General features: G+C 40.6%; 1 protein-coding gene across 3 annotated transcripts in view; it reads left to right on the forward strand.

Annotated features, from left to right (window-relative positions):
* Nucleotides 1-3,698: 3,698 nt before the first annotated feature.
* sptbn4a (spectrin, beta, non-erythrocytic 4a) overlaps nucleotides 3,699-26,857 on the forward strand; it is a 34,043-nt gene continuing 10,884 nt past the window's right edge. Inside the window, exons 1-12 of one of the 3 annotated variants that reach the window (XM_028032064.1) lie at nucleotides 3,875-3,964; nucleotides 4,085-4,476; nucleotides 4,699-4,853; nucleotides 16,003-16,266; nucleotides 18,994-19,227; nucleotides 21,422-21,511; nucleotides 21,598-21,876; nucleotides 21,969-22,099; nucleotides 23,067-23,271; nucleotides 24,774-25,019; nucleotides 25,148-25,282; nucleotides 25,392-25,633. In XM_028032064.1, the coding sequence (XP_027887865.1) occupies nucleotides 4,731-4,853; nucleotides 16,003-16,266; nucleotides 18,994-19,227; nucleotides 21,422-21,511; nucleotides 21,598-21,876; nucleotides 21,969-22,099; nucleotides 23,067-23,271; nucleotides 24,774-25,019; nucleotides 25,148-25,282; nucleotides 25,392-25,633 (1,949 nt within the window). In that variant the 5' untranslated portion in view covers nucleotides 3,875-3,964; nucleotides 4,085-4,476; nucleotides 4,699-4,730. Of the gene's footprint in view, nucleotides 4,477-4,698; nucleotides 4,854-16,002; nucleotides 16,267-18,993; nucleotides 19,228-21,421; nucleotides 21,512-21,597; nucleotides 21,877-21,968; nucleotides 22,100-23,066; nucleotides 23,272-24,773; nucleotides 25,020-25,147; nucleotides 25,283-25,391; nucleotides 25,634-26,857 lie in introns of all 3 variants that reach the window. The other 2 variants (XM_028032062.1, XM_028032063.1) reach the window with 2 other exon arrangements.

The raw sequence follows: 26,857 nt of genomic DNA on the forward strand, positions 1-26,857 counted from the left end.
CCCGCCTGAGCTTTTTACCCTGTGCGCGGTTCTGGCAGGGTCGCCAAGTTTAACAGCTTTTTTGTGTGTGTGTGTGTGTGTGGTTTCGCTAACTGAAGAGCTAACGGTCACCCGGTTAGTCGAACGTGACATCTGCGAGCTCTTCCTGAGCATCTGCTGGAGGGTTAACGGCTAATTCTAGCTGAAACTTTGCCAAAAGAGGAGAAATCAACCAAACATTGTTGCTTCACCTCCTTCTCGTCTGGAAGATCTGGAAGGGATCTCCGTCATCACATGGGTAGGCTTCCCCCCCCCTGTTTTTATTATTTAGTATAATTTGTGTATTTAAAAAAAGCAGATCTAATCCGCACATTACGTATGTGGCCCGTATTTGTGTGGTTCAGGTTTGCGCTGGCTTTATGCGCATGATACACGTTGGTGATGTGATTGTGCTCTTGTGGGTCAAATGCAGTGATAGCGCAATAATATCCTGCACCTGCCCCTGTACATTACAAGTCAGTGAACTAAAAACTAGCTTAAAAGTTTTGGAGAGGTTACAAATTTTAAACGTTCTAGGACTTGCAAAAGATTGACCTTTTTTATTGTTTACATAAGTTTTTTGATTGCATGTTAGTAAGACAATAAATTTGAGGTTGCTGAAGTTTCTTTAGTATTTCATAAAGTTGATCAAATGTCTTTCCCCAGAAAAAGCTTAATCCAACAATATCATTGGAACACTGCTTGTCTATGATGTTCCCAGAATAACAGTGGAGACAATGGAGAATTAGTTGATGCCTTTCAAAATGGCTGGGTTTTCCTAATAGACTCAGCAGTGCAGATCTGTATAAGGAGAACAACAACCAGCAACATTTTGACAGCATTGCAGAGGATTACAAGATCACAAATACCAGGGAAAGTTTCTGCAGCTGGCATCAACCAACTTCCATAGTTGGGAGCCGACCATAGAAAGATCCTGGTTGGGCATTTCTAACAATGCTACGAGACTGTAGCGAGGCTGAACGTAAAGAGAGACCAGAGAAGGAAGGTGGAGATACTATGTGTCCAGGAGACCAGGTGGAAAGGTAGCAGGAATTGAATCTTAGGAGAATAATTCAAGTTGTTCTATTCTGGTGTAAATGTAAAGAAAAATGGAGAATGAGTTATACTGAAGGTAACCTGGTAAAAACCAACCCTTATAATACCCTTTGCTTCACACAAAGGCTCTGAACCCTCAACAATTAAGAAATGATTGCTTGCTGGAAACAGACTCTTGATGCTCAGGAGGTCCCAGGTGATTGAACAGCTACATCTAATGCAATGAAGGAGACAGGTAGGCGGGTACTTGGTGTGCCATCACGGAGGAGGTTCACTCATGCACACTCACACACCCTTAATAAGGTGCTGGGTGGTGTACACCAGGAAGGTATAGTGTAAACTAGCTCACCCAGCGAAGGGTTTATAGACAGGTGGTGTACTCTCAGCAGAGTCTCTTTCAATATGAGGGAGAACCGATAGAAGGTATTTATTGTGTACTTCAGTGTGTTTTAGTGTACATGGAAACATACTAAGTGTTGAGGGACCATCTAGTGTACATTTGGGAGGCATAATGTACTCAGATTTACCCAGGGAAGGTTACTTGTACACTGTGTAGTCTCTCCAGTGACACTCTGTCTGTGGAAGGGATACCAAAGCAAGGAGTTGTGTTTGCACATCAGGATTCTTAGCAAACCTTTCAGTCTAACTTCCCAACAGAAGCACATAGAGACTTTAAAGTAACAGTATCCATCAAGCACCTACAGAGGAATGCATGTATCAACTTTTTATCCTATGTGGGGCCTCATCTTTCCTTGAAGATGAGCCCCTGTTGTGGCACTTGAACCTCTGTAGGCAATCAGGGTTCAGTCATAGTGGGAAGATCGTAAGGGCCAAGACCACATGGTGTTTGGTCATTGCAGGGCCATTGCCTTTCCGTTGCAGCATGCTGTGTGATGGGTAGTGGGATGCTGCAGGGGGTGCTTGAAATGTGGGCTGTGCTGTGTGCGGAGCTCGCGCTTGCGGACGTGGCCTCATTGGCTTTTTAGGGTTAAAGCTCTCCTAGGTGTGAGACGTTCATGGCGTCTGTACCTGGGGCATGTCTGTGCCTGGGCCAACCAGCACAATGTTTTTGTGCTGGTTGGATATGACCCAGTGTCTGAGCTTTTGTGTGGGTGAGGGAAAAGGAGCTGTCTTCCCTTCTCCACCCCAGAAAGAAGGAAACCATCTCTTCGGACCAGGAACTGGTTGCCCCTCTGGGGGGATGGTACCTGGAACTGGGAGTGTGGAGTGTGTGCCCATGGCTCCGGTCTTTCTCGTGTCGTCCTCATGTCCTGGAGGGTGAGTCTGTGGGTTCCCACGCCCACTATAGAGCATTCTCATGAAGAAACCTTAGAGACACAAGCACAAGCACCTCAGCTTCTTCTACGCTGAGTAGAAATAGCTAATCAGTGTAGAAGCTTAGACTAGTTAACCAGACTGATTAACTAGTCTGGTTTCTTTGATACTTCCACTTTTTTGCTAGTAGTTTAGCTTTTTGGTTAATTTCATACATAACAGACTCCTTATTAATTTCTTTGATCCTGACGTATTTCCATTATTCTTGATGATTTACCCCGCTGTTACCTGCCTGCTTCAGTTTCTATAAGTTTTTCAGTTATTAATAAATTCTCTGCATTGTGGTTCAACCTTAAAACCGCAGTACATGACAAACTTGGAATAATCCAATAGTAATTCCATAATTATGTGCTAAATTTAAACTGACCACATGTTTCAAGATACCTGCAGCACTTTTTATGTTTAATAGGCATTTCATTGGGGAAGTCATAATTTGTTAGGGTTTTTTGTATGTATTGTTTGTATTCCATATAAAAAACATTGATGTTCATCTTGTTTGAAACACTGTGTTGTGAATTGCAAAGTGAGATTAGTGAGGTCGATAAATAACAGAAAATCTATTAATCTCCAAAAGAAAAGAACACAGATAGAGCCAGACTGAACAGCAAAACGTGGTGCTTCAGGATGGTGCTCCACTTTAACCTCATAAAACTTTAATCCCTAGTTTGCTATAGTGATGTGTCGTTGTTCTATAACTGGTATTTAAAAAAAAAAAGTATATAAAAATGCTTCAAATGCTGCAACATCAGTGCAAGGCTAAAGTCACGTTTTTATTCTTATTTTTGCTGACAACATGTGAGTGTCCTATTGAGTAGAAATGATTTCAGAGGAAGCTGTATTAGCCTCAGAACAGAGTATAACGCATACCCCTTCTGTTCCAAGCAACATGCTGACAGCAGAAGAAACGCATGCAGGGTTTCTTAAAGCAGGCGAGTGATTAGTGATCCGAATCAGCCAGCTACATCTTGGACCACGGACGCACTTGCGCTCCTTCCTTTTCATTCAGCTGTTTCAGAAGCGACACCTCCCCCTCTTTCTTTCCCAATTCTCATCCAGCTCCGAGTGCAGTCATTTCTAGTGCAGAGAAATGTCCCCAGTGACAGTAAGGGATGACGCAGGCTCTCTCTTCCTCTCTCTGTTTCACTAACCCTCACTGTCCCACCCTCCATCTCCTTGTAGCTCTTCCATGTTTTCCCTCTTCTGACTTGCTCTTCCCTTCTTTTTTCCTACTTTGGTACTACCCTTTTCTCCATTTCCTCGCCCAGTCTCCCCGTCCCCCTCTCCTCTCTCTGCCTCCCCCTTTCTCCCCTCCTTTTCACTCTGCTCCGGCACTGCAGTGCTGATTGTGATTGAACACACACACACACACGCCCGCACGCACGCACACATAGGCTAGCATACCCAAACACACGCACACAGGAGCGTAGCTGAGTAGCAAGTACTGCAGCAGCATGCAGCATCTGCGGCTCAGCCATTCAGGGAATGAAGGAAGCAGATCGCAGGAGGGAAAATAGTTTGCTGCCTCAGACCAGCCTGCTTGTGCACCTTAGCAGAGGTGAGGATAATGCATTTCAAGAGCGGATGGCTTATGCTATCCTGTCTTTTCTGCACTGCCTCTGCATCCCGCTCACCCTGCTCCTCCTACTCCAACTCTTCCTCCTCCTCCTCTCTACAGCATCATTAAACAGGACTACAGATTGACAGGGACTGGCAAGTGGTGGATGGTCAGGGTTTTTTTTTTTTTACCCCCAGCTGAAGGATTTCTTCTGTGGCTATGCTACATCTGCACCCTGGCTGCTGGCTGGATTGTAACTGACTTCCGGAGCTTGAAAATAGCACCGAAGCGTACGAGGAATCTTGGATGTGTGTGTGGCATTCTGTACCAGTGTTGTCGCTGGTGCATTTCCCTTTTTTTTTTTTTCCCCTGCTGGTTGTTTTTGCCTTCTCAGAGACTGGCTAGCAGGCACTGCAGCATCAGGACCGCAAGATCCATGAAGGGTAGGGCATGAGGACCCAGGGGCAACCCTAAGGAAGGGCTTGAGTACTTCCATTGGTACCACTGCTGAGGTGCTCGTCTTGATTTTTCTTTCTTTTTTCTTTTTTTTTTCCAGAAAGGGGTGTCTGGTCTGGGGTTGGTGTGGGTGGTGACAGCACAGGTAGCTAGGCCCCTACAGAGCAGAGCGGGTGGCTCTTGCGTAGAGGAGCCTGGCAGGACGTCCTGTGGGAAGGGGGAAGAAGGGCTGACTGGAACGTTGGACTCCTGATGGTGGCTATTTTTGTCTCCCCTAGCTGAGCGTTTGGGACAGCAGGTGGAAGAGAAGATGCTTATGGCCCGAGACACGGCCCGGGATGAGGCTCAAAAGCTACACAGGAAGTGGCTGAAGCACCAGGCCTTTATGGCAGAGCTGGCCCGCAATAAGGAATGGCTGGCCAAGATAGAACAGGTGAGTGGAGGTGACCAGGGGGGGGGAGAGCAGAAAGGCGCCACACGCTAAAGGGGAACACACGAGTACGCGGTGGGTGTGGTGAAAGTTGGAAGTGAAAAGGTGAAGCTGAGTGAGGTGTCATCACTCGGCTGTTCTATCTTCACCATGCTCAGGAACGTCCTGTTACACTCTCAAGGTTACATAGAAAGAACAGTGGTGTCATTTTTGCTTTCACGTTTAGTTGGATCTTTGTGCCTCTTTTAGGCCTTTTTGCACTAATCAGACTTGGACTTGCAGGCTGGAGAGAATCGAAATGAGAAAGCTCTAACCTTACAGCAGAAACACAACGTGTGCTACAGAGTCTGGTATAAGTCAGTGTGAAGCATTTATTGCTCTCTCTTGTTTGGTTTTTGGTCCTGCATTGCCATCATGCTTTGCTACAACCCATCTATGCAGGATACCCTCCATGCTGTCCAGCCCCAGTGAATTGAAGCCCACATGGGCCTCGAATGAGATCTGTTGTCATCATTTTAGTTTCCTTAGATTACAAGTTGAGCTTGTTGTTTAGAAATATATCAGAGTTTCTGAACATGGTATGACATCTTCAGCTCAGGACCAGCACAGATTTTAAGCAGAACAAGACATCAATCTTCCAGCTGCAGCTGAAATAAAAGCACATACTGGTCATACTGGTCATTGGAGCTATAATGGTACAAAAGTATAGACTCAACACCTGCTAGGTGGTTGTTTCAGTCACTTATTCAGCTGAATGTTTTTTGCCATTCTGCTCTTTGTAGGGAAACTTCAATCTTAACAAGTTGATATTTGCTGGCTGTGTGGTCTCTGCTCACACCATCAATGTCTGGATTTCTTTTCATAAATATTTCAAATTTATTCTATTTGTCCATCTTGGAAGCCATCTATCAGCCAGCTTAGTGTCAGTGTGCAGCAAAATCTGTGTTGCTCTTTGCTCCCTACAGCTGGAGAAAACTTCAGTCACTCCTGCACAACCAGAGAGCAGTATGGTGGAAACTGTTAGATTTAAATCACATCCCCTTTAAACCTTAGTAGAACTCGATGCTGGTAATAAGGGCCCATGTATTGAAGACTTATTGTAGTGAGTCAACAATAGACTTACTACAATCTTTGACTGATCTTTAAAAATGACTGCAATCTGGATAAATCAAGAAGTGGTGTTCTGCTTTCCAAAGCCCTAGCAACACACGAGTATCCGCAAAATGTCAGACAGAAACCTTTTCTTCCTTGAAAACGCAGCAAACATTTGTAGATTTTGGCCAACATGCAATGTATTTACACCCCTTATAATATCATAAGTGTTTGTTGATATTTCTTCGTGTCTTAATTATTTATTTCCTTTAAATACATTAAAAAATTTATTAGACTTTATAGATTTTTGCACACTATTGTGGTAGTAAGCTGTGTGATAAAATATTCATTAGATACCAGGGAAACTAATTATAACCACAGCCTTGGAGTCAACACTGCTATAGTTTATTATCTAATGAGGAAAAGCTTTGGTTGTCCATGTGTGTAATGTGTTCTTCTTAGTTTTGGGACAAAAAAAGACTTGAAATTGCTTAGTGTCTTCAGTTCTTCAGTAAGTGTTGGAATACAGGCAGGCCTACTCATTTGTATGTTCAGAGTTTTGTGAGCTGAAGTTCAGAGCAGGGGATACAATCTTTCTTCAACTGTTACCTGTGTGGAGGTGTTTGAAATGTTCAGGGGAACACAGGAACAATTGGTTTTCTGTTTTGCACATATTCCTCATTTATTGGTTTGACAAAACAAATTCTTTGTCTTTCATAGGGTAAAAATCCCCATCAGGGTGGCTCAAACCTGAACAAAGCAAACGCAGACTATTTGTACTTTTTTTTTTTTGATAAAAGTTCATTTGCCGTAGCATCCGCAACTCTGGTCTCTTTTTAAATAAAGAAGGGGAAAAAAATCATCTCTTTGTGATATTTTAATGAACATTTGAGGAAAATTGAGATCTTCTGCACTTGAATCGACATGGTAGGAGTTATACCACACTCATCTTACTTTGGCTGGAAATTGTTGATTTATCTAGGAAAACACGAACTACATTTATTTACCAGATCTTTATCTCAGCACTGCTTTAGCCATGCTCAATAAGTCCAAATAGCTAGTTACACTGCATCATTTACACACTAAGAGATTACATATTGTTCTTACTTATCAAACGAATCTTGAAGCCGAAATGTAAAATTCATGTCTAAGAACCAGCACAGGGCTGTGCCTTAACTGGGCCATTACAAAACCCTGATACTTTTCTTATTCAGCCATTGTTGGGTTTGTTGCTGTGTTTGGGCTCAAACCCCTGTTTGTACTCACATATTATCCTGATACCCACCACTCGACAGCTGGTTTGTAGTGTTGTTACTGCTATACACTGTTTAGTTTTAACCGCTGTGGCTGAGTGACACTGCTGCTTTAGACTTACAATGGATATTGTGATTCAACCAGAAGCAACTTTAACATATTCTTTTCTAGACTGAAGCTTCTTTCTTCTTGCATCCCTTTAAATTAGTTTTAATATTTCATTTTTTCTAATTGTACCGTCATAGACCTTAACATTTTACATGTTAACTGACTCGTGGAGTCTGAAAGCATACTTTTGGGTTAATGCAATTTATTTGAGCATTGCACAGTTTAACCTTGGGGTCAATTTTGCGGGATGTCAACTACTGGGGGAAAACATTTTCATTTACAGTTGTGAAAAAAATCCTTTCAGAATTCAGTATTTTGGGTGTGACCTTATTAGCGTTTCAACATTGAACTACAGCAACAGCTCATTTGCTAAGACCATTGCTGACGTTGTTGTGTTAACACCCACCTGTAACCTCCAGTCAAGCAAAGTACCAAATTCTCCTGCCTCTATTGAGGGAGTTACACCTGCTAATGATCAAACAACCAGCCGCATTTTACTAACAGCATCTAACTGCTACTTTAAAATTCTTTGTGGCGCATACATAGCTTTTCCACACGTAGATTTTCCCTTTTTTGGGTTCAGCTTTATTAGTTTCATTAATAAATCATGAAACTATGGAATCTGCTGCATATTTTTGCAAACTTGAGCCAGTATTTAAATCATTTTCGAACCAAGTGAAGGCTAAATAATTAAAGGAATTGGTGTTTACAAATTGTCGATGTCCAATAATTTGTATGTCCAACAAGATGGACATTTCTTTCAAAACAGTACATTGTGAAACTTGTGTTTTAAAAATCAAGGTTGTCATAATTTATAATAACTGTGTTTCCATTAGCCATAAAATAGCACAAAATGAAATTATGAAAATAAATTCTCTTAATTTGAAAAAAAAAAAAACCCTCATATCTTGTGCTAGGATGAGGTGGTTTTCAGGCATATGAAAATCGATGTAATTCGATTTTCGACTGCAATGGGAACACTTTATTCACATCATGCAAATCATGTGATCAGCAGCTGGATGTTACTACCGGTGAAAACGATGAAGAAGATGACAGGAAGTAGTAGGAGGATGATGGTTTGGAGGATGTTTTTCAGACAATGAGCAGCCGGCTCTCAAAGCATCGCACAGTTCATTGAAAGTTCTGTGCCATTCAAACATGTTGAATCCATAAGTCTTCTGTAAAATTGTAAATTATAATTTCCCCAAAACACAGCATACATAGCCGCTCCCAATTATAAGGGGTTGTTCCAATGCCTGGCCAAGATGCCAACGTCTCCACTGCTGGCTGATAGATGATGAATGCTAGTAACATGACTGAATTCTGAATATGTCTCATGTAGTTGTTATACATCCATCGATGCCATGATTTTTAACAGCTTATCACATAAACTAGATTATTCAAGTGTGATTTTCATTTAATTTCTTATTTAACGAAACACCACAATTGCAAAATTATGTTTTTTCGACATTAGCTAAATATTGACAGAGATTTGTGTACATTTGTAATAGAAACGCAGCTAGTGTTATTCCACTTTTGTATTTATTTTTTTTTACCTATTTGATTTCATTTGATTATGTTACATATTTCATCATATTTCAGTTGCAGATATAAACAAAGTGAAAAATGATGCAATTTTATTGCTTATTCATTAGCACATTAGGATAAACGTTTTGATGCAAAATAAAAAAATAATAATAAACCAGGAACCTAAAGGGAGGCCTTACACTTAGTGCAGAAGATGGCTGCCTCATAGACTGTCTCTCCGGTGCCGGCTGCCGTGAGTTTCCCTGTGTCATGTCCAAACAGATAGCTACGGAGCCCATCATGTCACTCAGGGCCTGCTAGCCTTACCTAATCCAGCCATCCGTCTCTGTCGCTACCCGAGAGACGGCGAGAGGAGGACGTCGCTTCCTGTTGTGTTCAGAGAACTCATCGTCCTCTCGGAGCGTTCCCGTTGCGGCCTGTGCCTCTGTTCTCTCGCAGGACTTACTCAGCACATGAAGCCAGCCTCGCAGCTCTGGGCCGACGCGTGCATGTGGAAGATCTGTGGGTGCTTCTCTGTTACAGTGAGAAGACTCACAGTTGACCTTGTGCCAAGCCTCGGCACGAGCTCCAAGCTCAGCCTTGTTTAATACATAAACAAAGATGGAGCTTGAGCAAATTCTGTTTATTAGCTATAGATTAACTAATAAAATGTCATGTGAATAAAATATAACTTTCACGAGGAAGTCCCATTTCTCTTTGAGTGCATCAATATTATTCATGTGCTACTGAAAACCACATTTCTGTGCCTTCTGTGTATGTACTGTAATTATGAAATCTCACACTCACACATGAAACTTCAAAATTTGGAAACTGAGTAAATAAATACATTTACAGAAGCTTCTTTAGATACTTCAACATCTTAAAAAGGAGTTGAAGAATACAATACGTAGTCTTCAATTCCTTGATTTTATGTTCTTCTTTTGAAAGATTTCTGACCTAGTGGTCTTTATTTTTGCTCCATATAGAAAATGGTCAAAAAGAGAACAGGAGGAAAACCAAAGTATCTGAAAAGTGTGGCATGCATTTGTATTCACCTCTCTGAGTTAGTTCTTTGTAGAACCACCTTTCATTATGATTCATTTATCAAGTCTTAATGGATTTAAGTCTGGACTTTGACTGGGCCATTTTAATACATCATTGTGGGGTCATTCAGTTGTAACTATGACTTTATGCTGTATGGTCTTGGTCCTGCTGGACGGTGAACTTCCATTCTAGTCTTAAATCGTTTGCAGCTTCTATCTTTTGCTGTGGAAATGGTACATTCAGATTTATGTGAGCCAGCACTACTGCCTTATGATAGCTTTAGTTTTCCATCACACACACAGCATCTTCAAAAGTCCTACAAGTGGTCATGTTCAAGTTCTGGAAGTGTAAGCACCGAGATTCACTGCAGATATGTTGCATTGCAGTCGGGCTTTAAATAAGGAATTGATGGAAAACAAAAGAACAAAAAGGGTGAATGGAAGGATTTACATAGTAGATGTAGATGTAAAGTTTGGAATTACAAATATTTCCCCACATTGGTTTCTTTTGCCATATGTATCCAGATCCTGCAATACTTTAGTCAAATTCGAGACTTGCTTTGGGCTTTCTGGACACCATAGAAACCCAGAGGAGGAGAAAAATGGAAAGCCTTGGTGTCATTTGATCACAGCAGCCTCATCCACATGTTTTTCTGTGTCCCACATGGCTTGTGGCGATCATTGAACCTTTTAAGGTTTTCCTTTAAAATGGCTTTCTTCCTGCCAGTCTTTGCCATATTCTGTCCATTTTTATATGACCTCTTAAAGGTAGCTCTGTAACTTCTCCCTCCCTGAGCTATCTGCTGTGTTCCTTAGTTTTCATGATGCTCTTTGTTCACTAATGTTCTCCACCAAACCTATGAGGCCTAACACAGGACATATGGATTTATGCTATGGTTATGGTTATTATGTAACAAACTGTGGATTAGTTTAAGAGGTATTTAAGAGTTTTGCAATGACTTTTCTATAAAATTTCTGCCAATTCTTGGAACTATTGGTAGGTCACCTTCTGCCATAAGAGTTTTGAGTTGAACTCACTGTTGAACTGTCTCTCTGAACTACTGCAAACATCTGATTGATGCTCACAACACAAATGACTCACCGTTTTTTCTTGGCAAAAGATTTCGTTGTTGACTTGTAAGACTAACTACAAATTATGAAGTATCTGATGCAGTGTCTTTAAGTCACTTGGTTAACGCCATCCTCCTAATCTTTAGCTTCTTCCACAGATTCTCTATCACAATCAAAAGTAGGAACTGTGGCTGAGCTACTTCAAAATGTTTCTTCCAGTCAGAAAAAAACAGCCTCCTTCCTTCTTTTGCATGTTACTTTTACTTATGTTCAGATTTAGAACATCCTAAGATTCATAACCAAAGTGTCTCCTGGAAGGCGTTCACGTATCATGTTAACATAAATCAGTTCAGAGCTTTCATGTTCTGCTTCAGGTATAAGACACGTCTGCTTACTGTCAGTGTTTGTCCCTAAATGGAGCGTAGCTTCTTCCTTGGGTGTTTAGTTTGGACCCCATTCTTCACCCTGTGACTCCAAAAGGCTTTGGTGTTATAATTTCATTTCTTTTTAATAAACAAGATTTTTTTTCCACCTTCCTACTTATTGCTAGTTCTGTTGCATGAACTCTTACTTACTAATCCAGGAAAGGCATAAATCCGTAGCTCAGATTCACAGATCATATTTGAACCTATTACATACACATATTTTCACATTTTGTGTTTGTGCTTCACATATTTTTTGACATTTTTTATGAGCTTTGATTTTTTTTCTTGTTGTTTTGTTTTGTTTTTCTTCTGAAAATGGTCAGCAGCAAAGACGAGATGGAAATTACCAATAAGGCAGCAGATGAGCACAGAAACACTACAGAAGTGCTACAAAGCAGACTGGCTCCTTACAATTTTACGGATATGTATCAGAAATAGAACGTGAACAAAATTAGTGTTTCATTTTAAATTTCTAGTGAATGTAAAAATTTAACTGTGTCTTTATTGTCATTCTCGGTCATTCAGGTGTAAAGTTTCTAAACCCAGAATAATTTTCCAAGCTTCACAATACAACCACATAAATTTATTTTTGTATCTTAAAAAAAAGATTTAGGTGGTTACACCCTGGCTAAGAAATGTAAATGAAACTATTGCAATCAGTGTTTAATTATTATTCTTAAGGAAAATGTTAAGTAGACCACAAATAAATAAGCCATTAGTCTGAGCTTTAATATCAGATGTTTTTGCTCAGCAAAATCATTTATTCACAAACAAGCCCCAACATTTGTTATACCTGTGTCATATTTAATTTCTTTTTGATTAAACTAAGACATGTCTTTTAAGAAATAGAACAGGAATCTCTATAAACATAACAAAACAATGAAAAAAGAGCAACACTTGGAAAAAAACCCTATGTATTCTTCCTCTGATGTGAACTTGTTGTCCAATATAGTCTAGTATTAAACATGTTGATCTGGGAATATATTGCATTGGCAGGATACTCAGAGGTGTTATCCTGAAGGGATCCATCAAAATGTTGGTGGATAATCGTTTTCTTGGGCTAAACTTGGGCACCCTGGACTTTCATCCCCAGATTGTCATTTCGAACGGAAAAGAAAAAAATAGAGATGTTGATTTCACTGCCAAAGTAATTTAATCCATCCTGATGAGGGAGCAGATTGTAATGTCTTGTCCTTAATCCCAATAAGCACACAATATGCTACAGGGTTGCATCACAATCAGTCATGGCTGTTTCAGTGAAAGGACCTTATTTCTTAAAGTTTAGTCCTGTCTTATCCAGGTTTTTAGGTATGTCAACATACATGGTAAAGTACAGGAAGCAGTGTGACGTCAACTTTACGATTTAGGGCATTTCACTTCCTACCAACTGCAAACTTTCATCTGTCACTCTCTTGCTTCGAGGTCCAGAGCATTGGAGGTAACTCCAACCCTCCATTACATTTAACTATAATAAACACCAAGGCTTGCAAAACATGTCTAGAAGTTGACTTGAAAGTGTCTTCTAAATGCTGCTTTTCACTGACAAGTACAGCACATTCTGACACATGCCTTGATTGGTTATATTGTGGAAACTTATGGGGTTATCACAGCTGATAGTCTGGTAGATTCAGTTAAATTATTGGGGAGCAAGTTGACAATGTTTGTTACATTTTCAGCTGCTGGAGTTTGCTTTTACACTTCACTGTGCCAAATAAGCCTTACCTCTGAAAAACCTTTTTACCTCCTCACCTGTGGGCATGTTGCACCAAGAACAACAGAAGGAAATGACACCAAGACCTCTTAAGAAGACACTGAGTGCAACTTCGTTCATCGCAAAATGCGAAACAAAAATGGAGTTGCATCAGATTTTAGCTGTTGTAAGATTTCGTTTTCATCTCTTGCAAACTACCACGAGCCATTTCTGCCACCAGCTCTAGACACACGTGATTGTTTTGGTTGTATTACCCAGAATACTCTGCACGATAGTCCATTTCCTGCTTTTCGAGCAGTCTCTTCTCCCCTTGTATTCATACCGCTCCAGAGGTCACTTCAACCGAACCAATACCTAGGTTTGTAGGCGGAGCAGAGTTTGCATTTTATGTATTCACACCTCCCTAAATGGGCCAGGCTCTCTAGATAAACAAATTGTGTTCGATTAACATGGGCTGCACCTCAGTCATCAAGGAAACATTTTGTATTTTGCATCAACATGGTTCACACCCAGTATTAGTTGAGGATTCACCTCCAGTTAAGCCACAGTGTCACAGTCTCTGCTTAACTTGGGTTTAAGTAACTAAGCCAAATGGTTTTTTATTTTATTAATCTTGCTAAAACAATTTGTAGGTAATATTTTGGGGAAAATTTAAATTAAAGTCCATTGGAAACCTTCAAGATCCCAAAGTCTGAGCAGAATTGGGGTTGAATTCCTCCTAGGATGATTGCTACCCAGCTCAAAAACTAATGCAGTAAAATCAAACATTGATTAAAAAAGTGCACAGTGAAACGTATGGTAGAATATTTTGGTCAGATTTGATTTTGGAAGACATGTTTAAACATGTCGGAAGAGAGAAAATTACTAAATGAAACGCTGTAGATGTGCTGATAACAGCGCAAACGGGTATATTTGGTGGGCAGTCATTGTTGTTTGTATAAAATTAGCCCTTTCATCCCACCTACTGTTCAGCTATGCTGCGTCAGCATTGCAAGAAAGCCAGCAGAATTTGGCTGCACGCTGCTGCCATGAGACCGTGATTTATGTGTGCTGGCCTTTAAAATATCCCACTATGTTTACCATAAGGGCCTTGAAGATTCGTTTCACAAATGCCCATTGGATCACACTGTTCTCCGGGAGTGCAGCACTACAATAGCCTCATTCCTGTTCTATAAACCTTTGATTCTTTCGCCTTTTGCTCGCCTTCTTCCTCTAGTCTGCTTGCTCCCCACACCCTCCCTCGCTCTTTCTCTCCTCTCCTCCTCCCCTCTCTGATTCCTTCTCCTTCTGCCTCACCTCGCGTGTCCGTAAAGCCGAGAGATGGAGGAGAGAGCGAAGGAGAGGAGAGGGAGCCGCTTGCTTTCTGCTGGCTCTGCATTATGGGAGGGAAAGCGAGGCCGAGGAAAGATAGGAGCAAGAGAGGGATGTTTGAGAGTGTGAGTGCTAGCAGCAGTTAAGCAGAGAGCCTGTGCCAAGAGAGGGGATGCAGCACTGCATTATGAAAGCCATAGGATATACCTCAGGTTCAACTGTGCGAGAGATTACAGAGCGAAGCGGCAGTTGGGGCGCGAATTTCATTGCATGTAACTCCCGCCATCTTTTAACGTAGAGAAAATGCGCCTTTTATTTGACGTTGCACTGCACACTGGAGCTCACACAGGGCTTCCTTCCCTCAAAAGTCAATTCCACCAGCTTCCATCATCTCATCCAAATCACATTATTCACAGAGCCTGATGTTTCGGGGAGGAAAAGGGAGCGGACAAGAACAATGGAAGGATATAACAGGGGTTTGTTAGAAATACCATGGATGATTTTTAGGTCAGCTCAAGGCCAAATGATGCTTTTTTTTCTACACCTGCTTGTGAGCATGTAGGGGGGCCTCACGCCTCAGGATGGAGATCTGTTATGCCCAGCTATTTTAGGCGCCCACTCTGTTTCTGGCATCATCTGTTATTTGCTCAGGTCGTTCCTGGTAGGCAGGATCCTGTGATACTGTAACAAAGATCCACAGGTTTTTGCTTTGTTATGTGCATCCACAAATTACATAAAGTCATGATTACTAAGTAAATGAACTGAACTTATGTAGCGCTTTTGCAATTATTTTGACCACTCAAAGCGGTTTACTAGAGTCACACCAATACACAGATCGGTGGGCAATTTGGGGTTAAGTGCCTTGCCCAGGGGCTTATCAACATGTGGCAGGAGGAAGCTGGAATCGAACCTACAACCTTCCAATCACAAGAAGACTACGCTACCCACAGAGCCACAGAAGTGGAAGTAAATGTGTGGTTTTCAATCATTTTTGTAAGAATCAGTCAAATGTGGTATTTGACTTCAACACCCTTCACTCTGATACCCCTAAATTAAAAGCCACCTATTATGCAAAATTCACTTTTTGTGCATTTTTGTACTTCCAGTTAGGTTTCCCCAGTTGTCTCAATAAAATAAATTAAAGTTTGAGGTTGGAACCTGACAAAATGTGAAAAATTTCAAGGGTTGTGGATACTTTTGCTCTCAGTAGGAACTGTTGCATCCTGGGAAAATGGGCTGATTTCGTTTGGTAGCCGAAAAGTGATCAATTCCAGTATTTTAAAAATTATATTTATGGTATTTATTGAATGTGATTGTAAGTTGGATTTGACATAAAATGGGTGACAGTGAACAAGTTGTGCTGCTCATGGATTTCTAGAGTGGTACAAATTGGGGCAACAATTACTCCAGAGCATAAGAACCTTCCCTCGAAGCAAAGCCTGACATTAAAGACTGTGAGGAGGAATCAGTGAGCCAAAGCAGGCCTTTCCCGCCGATAACGTTTTATAAAGTCAACGCGTTACGGCTCCCAGTAAAATAATGCAACCGCTTTTGTTCAGGCTGGAATGCGTTTTAATAACTGCTTGTTCATTTTGACTTTCTCCATCCAGGAGGGTCTGGAGCTGATCCAGGAGAAGCCAGAGCTGCGTCCGGTTGTGCAGCAGAAACTGGAGGAGATCAGAGAGTGCTGGTCGGACCTGGAGACCACCACCAAGGCCAAGGCGCGCCAGCTCTTTGAGAACAACAAGCCCGAGCCGGCGGTGAAGAGCTACTCGGACCTCGACAGCCAGCTCTCCCACCTGGAGCAGCAGCCCCCCCAGCTGGAACAGGCACACCACCTGCCCACCTTCAATGAGCAGCTCCAGAAATTCCAGGCAAGCGCCAACGCCTTACTGGGTCGCCCCGAGGAGACATTTACAGCATCTATAATGAGCAGCAACAAAACCTTCTCCTCAGCAGCAGCTTGTCAAAAAGGCAACTGTCATCCTCGATGTATTAAGTTAAATTCAATTAATTTTAAATTTAATTGTACTTTAAAATTAAATGCAGTCCCATTCAATAAATTGAAATGTTATCAAAAAGTCAGTTTATATTAGGAACTCTAACCCTATGTGAAACACATTATATACATGGTGGGCCATAAGTTTCCATACATAGAAAAAAAAAACATTTTATATTGGACAACCGTTTTTATTTTTGTGTAATCGCTGCACGCCTTGGACCACTTCGTGGTTGATCTGCAACATTTCCAGTTTTCTGAAACTTGCAAATAAGTTTCGCCACAGTGTCATTTGTGATGCTCGTTCCATGTTTTCTGTTAAAATTTCGTGCAACCATGCGACTGCTTTCTGATCCAGCCATCAGTATAATTTTAATTCTTTGCTCTTTTGACAAACGTATTTTCTTGGGTATCTGAAATATAAAAGAAATTTTACATTCTCCTATGTATGGAAACTTATGGCCCACCCAGTAGATTAACTACATACAGATGGGCTGTTTATCCGCCATCATCTGTACCCATGCTAACTAGCCTTAGCATTTGTGTCAGGCTACATTGTGGTGAACCAGCTGAGAGCGAGGGAAGTGGGGGGGGATAGTGTAAGTAGCGCGTACAAGAGGGTGATTGACAGCACTAAGACGGTCCTCCTGTCTCTGATTGGTTGCTTCTGGCTGAGTGTATTTCTGCAGTTGGAACTGGGAACAGCGTTCACATTTTATCTATCTGATAGTGTCACAACATTATAATAATTTTAACAAAAAAAAAAGTTTAATATAATTTACATGCTACAACTTTAAAGGCTGTGATTTTGAAAAGTACCTTTAATCAGACTAACGAGCCTCATCAGGACATACAATCTAATTTAATGAATGCGACTGTGTGTCTCACTCAGACTGCTGTTTGTGCACGGTGGCTTATTAAAATTTACTTGCCAGCTTTTACGCATATCATCACATTACAACAAGCAGCTGCAAACGTCCTTGTGCTTAGTCGGAATTTTAAGCGATAGACCAACATAAAGACGAACTTACTGTGGCATGGAAGACAAAGGATGAAGGATTATTTTAATAATCTTCTTTAAATGTTAAAATTTGAAAAGTGTGGCTCATTAAATTCCAATGCAACCAACTGCATTCAGAAGTCACCTGTGGTAGTGAGGTTCTAAAAATATTTTCCAATTGAACATCTCACAGAGTTCTGTTCAGTCCATCATCTGAATATGGGAAGAGGATGGACAGACATGACCGTCCACCTAAGCTGAAAGGAGAGCATTACTCAGAGAAGCACAGATCAGTTGAGAGAATCTGTGCATGTGATAGCCGGATAATTCTAGCTGGTAAGAAGAAAGCCTTACGATGTCAGGTTTGCAATTTACCATAGGCTATGTCAGGGACACTGCAAACCTGTGGAAAAAAGACTGTAGGACCAAAATTGAACCTTTGGTCCAAAATGTAAAGCATTAATTATAATTGCTGAAAGAAATAACACTGGCTATTAGGGGTGCACCGATACATTTTCCTATGGCTTTCCACAATCAGTTCCAATAAGTGAGAAACCGATCTTATCCATCGAGCTTATCTAACGCCGGAAAGGCCTGAAAATTAGCCACTATCTCCTTTTCCCTTTTGCTCTGCTGAGAGAGAGAGCTGACTGACAGACCTGCCCACCAGGTCATGTCTGCATGTGTGCGGTTAACAGTAGTCACGCCACTGTTGCCAACTAAGCAACTTTGTCCCTATATTTCAAGTCAAAAAAATTGGTATAGGCCAAAATCGGAATAGAGAAATTAGACAAAGGCAGACTAAAAATAAAGATCGGGATGAGTAATCACAGCAATCAATGAACCCCTGATGGACATCAGTTTGGACAAATTGTCCTCAGTGTGTAGCATGATGGTAGTGGCATGCTTTAATCAGCCGGGACAAAGAAGTTAGTCAGAGTCGGTGGCACTAAATCCAGGACATCAAGGAGAAGAAGGGAGATGTAACACTGGAGTAGCGGTTCACCTGCCAGCAGGACAACGACCCTTAACATACATCCAGCGCTACAGTGGAATGGATTGGAAGGAATCATATTGATATGGTAGAACGGCCAAGTCAGTGTTTTGATCTAAATTCAATTGAGAATCTGTAGCGAAATTTGACTAAGGTTGCTGTATTTCACGAAGAAAAGACACACCTTTCGGCCTTTAGATGTGCAACGCTGGTAGAAGCTGAAGCTGCACAAGCAGTGACAGTGGGCTCTGCAGAGTATTTATTTTTGGGCGTCTGAATAGAAACGCAGCTCACACTTGTCAGATTTTGAAACAGTATCTATTATTTTGTGCTACTTTACATTTATGCGCTTGTTCAACAGGTATGAGTAGTTCTCAAGGCACTGTACAGCTCCGTCTGAAACATTTCAGTTTGCTCCGTGGTGGCATGTTCCCAAACATAATGTTCAGTGGCATTAAAAAAAATGCCTCATGTGCTTTTTTTATTCTTCAAGTGAGGCAAACTATTACGTAACCCTGATATGTTCTGACAGGAAAAAAGCTGATGCGCTCTGTCCACTTTTCACATACAGTGGCTGCAACGTGACCTTCCTTTTCTCTTCTCTGCAGGCGATGGAGTCTCAGATCGGGGACTTCTACAAGGACATGGGGGAGCTGGGAGACCTGCAGGGCCTCAGCCTTCCCCAGCGAGGCCTGGTGGCGGGTGACAAGGAGCACGGTGAGCAGTCGGGTGAGGTGGAGACCCGCATTGTTCGCCTTATCGAGCCTCTGAAGGAGCGGCGCCGCATCCTGCTGGCTTCCAAGGAAATGCACCAGGTTGCCCAGGATCTGGAGGACGAAGTTGTGAGTTTCCTCTTGCTTGATGAAAATCCATCACTCAGCTGCTGGTAATAAGACACACATGCGTTATGGTTTTACTCAGAAGCTACATCCACTTTTAATAATGCATTTCAGCCACTATTTTTTCAGAATACAATTTTACAAAGAATAAGAAACTTCAAATAATTTCTTAAACAGGAAGTACGTAGGTGCACAATTTTTTATTTATTTGGAATATTTCTTTAAGAAATTGTGCAGACATTCCTCGTAGGTAACATCGACCCCGACAACAAATCTCTGGAGAAACTTAAATAATGAGTTATAACAACATTTAATTTCCCTTTGGGATTAGTAAAATAATTTTGAATTGAATTGAATTCAAAAAGTGGTATGGACTGCCCAATGATGATTTATGGAAGTGCTTTAAGTAAGCACTTCCATAGAAGGAAGCACTTATTTAATTTTGAATAAGTATCTTGAATAAGTATCTCAAAAATAAAAACACTACACCTTTGTGAGCTCGCCCTCCCATGTGGACCAACTTCCATAAGAGAGGTACTTTAGCTTATTAGAAGCAATTGTTGGCTGCCTGGAAACCACCGAGATGACTTCAGATGACTGTAAAACATGTAATCGCTTCTTTAGATTTAAATGTTTTTAATGTTTAAATGTTTTTACTATTCTACAACAGAATAGTAAAAACATTTAAAAGGTATATAAAATAAACTTATTTGAGCTTTCCATCGTGTTACAATGTTATTCCCTCATCAAAACATACCTGATTCTTTAATAGTGTTTGAGAAATCCTTTAATCTCTCGTGGCAACCATTCAGCTGTGCCAAACACCTGGATGGAGTGAGCGCCACCTTCGAGGCGGAGCTCCTCCTCTGAGCTCCACATTCCAATCGTTTCTGAATCAAAAATTGTTTATGAATTGAAATGCGACCCTAAAAATTGGAGTTGAATTGAATCACTTGACACTGAAAGATTTGCACCTGACTTTCAAATGTGCTAAATATAGATGCAGAACCATTTGATAAATTGCATTGCGGGTGCTAAGTCAATACACTTGCATATCGTCATCCCAGTATTTTATAATTTCTGATGATCAGCATATGTTCTGCATATTCATGAGAACAAACATGCTAAATGTAAACCTTGTAAGCGTTTGCTTGTATAACCTTTAAAAGCCTATAAAGGTTTTAAAACATCCAAATAATTGGGGATGAATGTTTATATGTATTTGAGCTAGAGTGTGTATTTTTGACTGCATTAGTTGTCTCCTAACTTCTCCTCCGTAAGTCAAAAATATCTTGCAGTAGTGAGTTGTGCTAACTTTTTACTAATTTTGTTATGTATCTAAGAGTTGAGAAAATAATATTTTTTTTAAGTTAGAGCTTAAAAGAAAATGAAAGAAGAAAAATGAAAACTATTTCCCAGGATGCTTTGCAGCAGGTTTTTTTCCCCTGTGTTGCACTGTGAGTGAAGTGTATTACTTTGATCTGCTTGAGTGTTTAAAGACAAAAAATAATTTTAAAACAACTGTTATTTTTGCAACATTTTGAGGACCATATCTTATTGTTCAAACATTGTTCAAAACCATTGTTTCTGAGCAGAATTCCTTGTGACATTTAATAAAACGCATCATCAGATATTTGGTACATGCAAGTTGAACCAAGAATTTAATTTCTTCTTACTTAAAATAAGTACTTGTTTTAACTTTATAATGTGAGTAAAAATAATAAAGAAGCTGAGAACAGTTTTCTCGCATATTGTGATATAAATATTTGGTTTAAATCACAATATTAAGTTAAAATAACTCCCAGTTTAAGATTGATGAGCAATCAGAATCTAAAATAAACAATGTCCCTTAAATCAGCTTGTGAAAATTCAAATTCTGAGTTAAAACCAAAACAATTTTCCTGTTCAACTTTCATTTTCAAATTAAAACAACCTTCAGATGTTTTATTGTGTGTGAAGAGAAATTCCATGATGAATTCAAACTTCAGCACTTCAGCACAAACTGTTTGTTGTATCCAAGTTTATCATCAAAAGCCCAAAATTAATGTGACATTTATTCTTAGTGAGTATAAAAAAACATGCTACGAAAAAGGTTTAAAAAAAAAAATTGGGAACTTTCATATTGTGGCTGAAATTCTTAAATGTTCATTCTAAAAGATTTTAAAAAAACTAAACGATGCGCTTATCTTTGTTTAAGATGTGGATCCAAGAAAGGCTTCCTTTAGCATCGTGTAAGGATTATGGGAATAACCTCCAGAGTGTGCAGCAGCATGTCAAAAAACACCAGGTATGTCTCATGGCTAACCTTTGGCTACGGCTACCTGACAGGTGGACATTCTTACCCTAAAAGCTCGTCTGTGATTGGTCCTGCAGACGCTCCAGAGAGAGCTGACAGGTCGGCGGGCTCGGATTGAGGAGGTCTTGGATCGGGCCGCCATCATCGCCTCGCTAAGAACTCCAGAGGTGGACTTCGTGCGCGAGGGAGCGGGGCACGTGCGCCAGCTGTGGGAGGTGCTGCAGCTGGAGACAGAGAGGCGCTCCGTGATGCTGGACGCCGCCCTGCAGTCTCAGCAGTACTACAGCGAGGCCGCTAAGGTGGAGTCCTGGCTGTCGGGGCAGAAGCTCCACGTCGCCAATGAAGAGAAAGGCACGGTACGTTGGAACAAGTGTTCGCTCGCACAAGTGGGCATCACATCGAACATGCTACGTCTGTTATAGCTTGACATTACGGTGACCTTTTACAGGAGGAGGCGAGCACCCTGCAGCTGCTGAAGGCTCACCTGGCTCTGGAGCAAACAGTGGAAACGTATGCGGAGACAGTAGGCATGCTCTCCCAGCAATGCCAGCATTTACTGGAACTGGGACACCCAGAGAGGTGTGCTTAGGACTCATTCAGGCTGTGAAAAAGTATTTGAACTCCTTACAGATTTCTTTTGTGATTTTTTTTTTGACTCATTTAAATGTTTCAGATCATCATATACATTTAATATCAAAAACAAGACAAAAGAAATCCAAATCATTTTTTGATGATAGCTGAAACAAAGCTATCCATATCAATGTGGCCCTACCTGAAAAGCTATTTACCTCACTTAAAATAGAAAAATAAACAGTTATCCATTTGTTTGTTTATTCTGTTTTGTTTTGTTGCACTTCATTTATATGTGGCACATAATTAGAAATTGCTTTGGGTTTATTTTAAATATAATGAACATAATATAGGAATAGAGGAGAGAAAGAAGCACGGAGAGAACACAAGTCTCAACTCCCTAGAAATCTGCCTCTAAACCTTCAGGAAACAAAACAAAAACTAGGAAATTACAGCAACAACATTTACATATAATAATAGAAATTATAACATCACTGAATTATACACAGTGTTTTGTTTTTTCAGTTTCTCTCACCACACCCAGGCACAACTACAAGCCAAAGTCTAGACAACTTTAAAAAAAAAAAAAAAAGTCAGATTCCAATTTAAATCTAATTGAGATTCTGTAGCATGATCTCAAAATGGCTTTTCATCTATGCAAACTTTTCAATACAAGTGGGCCAAAATTTTTTAACAGGAACTTAAAACTCTGTCGGTGATGTAAGGCTCTTTGACAGTTACCTCAAACGCTTGACGGTAATTTTTGCCACATAACGTAGAATGACCAATCACTAGGTTTGGGGTCTAATTTTGTCTGAAAATGTATTTGATGATCCAAAACATTTCAGTGTTACACACAAAAAAAGAAAAAGCAAGAATTGTGTGAGGAGGAGGCAAATGCTTCTTTATGGCACACTCGGGTCGATTATTTGTCTGTTTGTGGCTGCGTCATTGTCGTTTTCTTTCCTTTCCACAGTGAGCAGATTACTAAGCAGCAGTCCCACATCGACCGACTGTATGTGTCCCTGAAAGACATGGTGGAGCACAGAAAAACCAAACTGGAGCAGCAGTACTGGCTCTACCAGCTCAACAAGGAAGTTGAGGAGTTAGAGAAATGGATCACTGAGCGTGAGGCCGTGGCAAGTTCCACTGAGCTGGGCCACGACCTTGAGGAAGTGACGGTTAGTTCATCAGCATGGTTCCAGTGTCTGCTTTACCCCAGGAAATATATCTGAGGATAGAATATGTGCAACTATCTGCGGGCACAAAAATAGAAAAGAGGAACAAAAACAACACTGCCATTTTATTTTGACTTTGACTTGTGCTTAACCGAGTCTGTGAATATTCAGTTGAGCACTGAATAAGGTGAAATGTTTATTGTTTTCAGTATTTGTCTTAATTTCACTCATTCACTCATGAGTATTCAGAAACAGCAAGGGTTAAAAACTGGAATGATTTCAGAAAAATGCCTCACTATGTCTACTGGTCAGGACTCCAGTAGGAACTCCCTCATGCTCCTCAGCCATGTCTGAGGAATGTGTGCAAAGTGCGGTTTTACTTTGTCCTGTTGAAATATTTATGGAGGAGATCCGGTGTTCACAGCAGTGGCTGCTGCATGTCTCCAACAGTCATTCTACTAGAGGTAAGACACACCCTGGACAGGTCGCCTGTCCGTCACATGACAGAGCTCATAGTCAAAGATAAATCATCAAAACATCAGTGGAGACATGCAAAAGCTTCTCAGCAATTATAGGAAGAGTTTGAGGCTATAGGGAATCTAATATTGATTATTGAGGAAGGTATAAATCTTTTTCAACAGGGTATTTGTTGTTAAAATGGATATAAAAACAGCTACATTTCGAATATGAATAGTCTTTCTATTACTTTCTCTCTTGAGATTTGCCTGTAAGTTAAATTATAATTGAAATCTAAATCTACCAGCATGAATATGTCAAATGAATCATTTTGTAGTTTGAATAATTTTGGGCTTAACTATAAACCAACAAACAGCATTTAAAATAAAACATATGTACAACAAATACATCAAAAATTTTGTGTTTGGATCATAATTATGGACAGAGTGATGCATTTTATATGTCAACAAATCAATACAACTACTCCATTTGATACATTTAATTTTGAAGAACAGACTACGCAAAACAGCAAAAATGTGTTATAAGAGGAAAACGTGTAACCGCTGATTTTGTTAGATATGCAAACAACAATATAAATTATTGTCAACTTCGGAAAATACGGACCTAAATAATTTTTTATGAAAAGAGATTTTGCCCCAAAAAAAAAAGAGTAAAAAATACCACCTTATTTTTGCCAGAATTTAGGCAAAAAAATCACTTTTGGCGAAAAAGAACGACATTTTATTTTAGGAATGTGGCGTTATATGATATGAGTTATTAACCCACAATTTTCTCACTCATTTCATTCTTTTCCATCAACATTTTGTCCCAATCAGTCTCCAAGAGTTCAACGTCTCTCACCAACATCTATATCAGGTGTAACAGTGACGGCCAGCATTTTGTGCAGCTTAACGATTACATTTAGCTTTTTGCATTTTATTATGTACCAAGATGTTTTTGGTCCGTATGGGATGTGGGTGTGTGTGTGTGTGTGCGTGTGCACTCACCTATCTATCCAACAGGTGTGTGTGTGTGTGTGTGTGCTTCAGGTGCTTCAGGAGAGGTTCACCAAGTTTGCCTCCGAAACCAACAGCGTCGGCGAGCAGCGCATGGAGCAGGTGAACAAAATGGTGAATGAGATGATCGACTGCGGCCACTCGGATGCAGCCACCATCGCCGAGTGGAAGGACGGCCTGAACGAGTCATGGGCCGACCTCTTGGAGCTCATAGAGACGCGCAGGCAGATGCTGGCCGCATCCCAACAGCTGCACAAGTTCTTCACCGACTGCAAAGAGGTAGAGTCAAAACAAATGACATGTACTGTGACTCGTCCTTCTCCTGCACGTCAGGTAGACGGTCTGAGCGTGGTGCGAGGGCTCTACTTTTAAAGCGCTCGTGATGACAGCGCTTTCCCGTGCTGTAGGTCTTGGCTCAGATCACAGGGAAGATGAAGCAGCTGCCAGAGGTGAGGGCGTGCCAGGCCAACATCACCAATCCAGCCACCCTGCAGAGACTCATGCACTCCTTTGAGCATGCCCTTCAACTGCTAGTTGCACAGGCAAGTGATAAAACTTCTCTCTGCAAATGAGTTATTGCAGGATTTTTAAAAAGCATCTTTTGATTGGACAGCAGCGCGACTTTTCACGTCTCTTCCGTATCTTCGAAAGGTGAGGCAACTCCAGGAGAACGCTGCCCAGCTCAGGACCATCTATGCTGGCGAAAAGGCAGAGGCCATCATGGTGAAAGAGCAGGAAGTAATGGACGCTTGGAAGGAACTGCTGAGCTCCTGCGAGGCCAGTCGCATCCAGGTGACCTCCGTAACTGACAAGGTGCAGTTCTTCTCGGTGGTGCGTGAAAACCTCATGTGGATGGAAGGCATCATGGGCCAAATAAGATGGGATGAGCCAAGGTGAGACATTGTGTCTTCGCTGCTGCTAGTTTGTGTTGAAGTTGTTGAAAGCGCATAAGCATCGAGTTGCACCAAATAACTCTGGGTTCTTGTGCAGACGCATTGGACCCGAACGCCTTTACGTTCTGTGTGAAATTAGGCAACCTTGACCTGGTTTAGTGCTCTGTTCATTTTATCATGCCATAACACGAGGCTATGAAATTCCCGCTGTAGTCTCTTTCCCAAACCAGCTGCATTTCACATTTGCCATACAAACACACTTTATTTTAAATCTTGAAATATGCAAAGGTCTCCATCTGAGTATTATTTACACATGAAATGAAGGTTGGAGGTGGTGCAGAGCTGAGGGTTTTTCTGTGTGAAATATGTACTGAGAACGTCTGATTAGACTAATAGATATGAAAGTAAAAAAGGATGCAAAATAAAGTTATTTTTAAATAGGTTTAGAAGTTTATTACACTGGAATAATTTTTTTTATAAGACATGAACTCTGACCAGAAATGTTGTAGATGTTCTGTTTCCACTGCAAATTTTACACAGAAATATAATCATCTTAAAGGACAACGTATAGCAATCAAAAATATAATAATGTCTATGTATCAGATTTTATAAACCTACAGGCATGGAAGTGACTGGATCTGACAAATCCAAAGGTCTCGACAGGTGGCCCAATACGTTTGTCAAAATAGTATTATGAGGTTAGAGAACAACTGTGCCCTATGTTTTTGTCCCCTTAACAATGCAGTAGATTACTTTTATTAAAATATGTTTTTTACCTATTTATTAAAAGTGTCACAATATCCTGACAGCATAAAATGAGGTAGATAATCTGTCCAAAAAAAAAAAGTAGTTCCCCTGCCTCCTCCCTGTGGTTCTGCAGCCATCTGCAGGAATACTCCCGGTCAGAAGCAACCAATCAGAGCAAGTAGGATTATCTTAGCACTGTCAGTCATGCTCATGTATGTGCTACTTGCCATTTTTTATATATCTAAAAAAAACAACATTTCTTAAAGTTTTTAATATTCTTAATGGTTTTAATTTGTAATTTGAAAAATATATACATAGTTAAGATACTGTATATCTGACCAAAATGTAAATTTAAAAAAGGACAAGCTTACTGAAGATCACAGGTGCATTTCATTTGCTTTAAGAATTGTAAGTAATGATAGAAAATTTCTGCAGTGTTCATTTTAAACAAAAGAAAATTGCTAGCTCAGTGCTGAG

Source organism: Xiphophorus couchianus, chromosome 11 (genome assembly GCF_001444195.1).
Source record: "Xiphophorus couchianus chromosome 11, X_couchianus-1.0, whole genome shotgun sequence".
In the NCBI taxonomy this organism is placed as follows: Eukaryota; Metazoa; Chordata; class Actinopteri; order Cyprinodontiformes; family Poeciliidae; genus Xiphophorus; species Xiphophorus couchianus.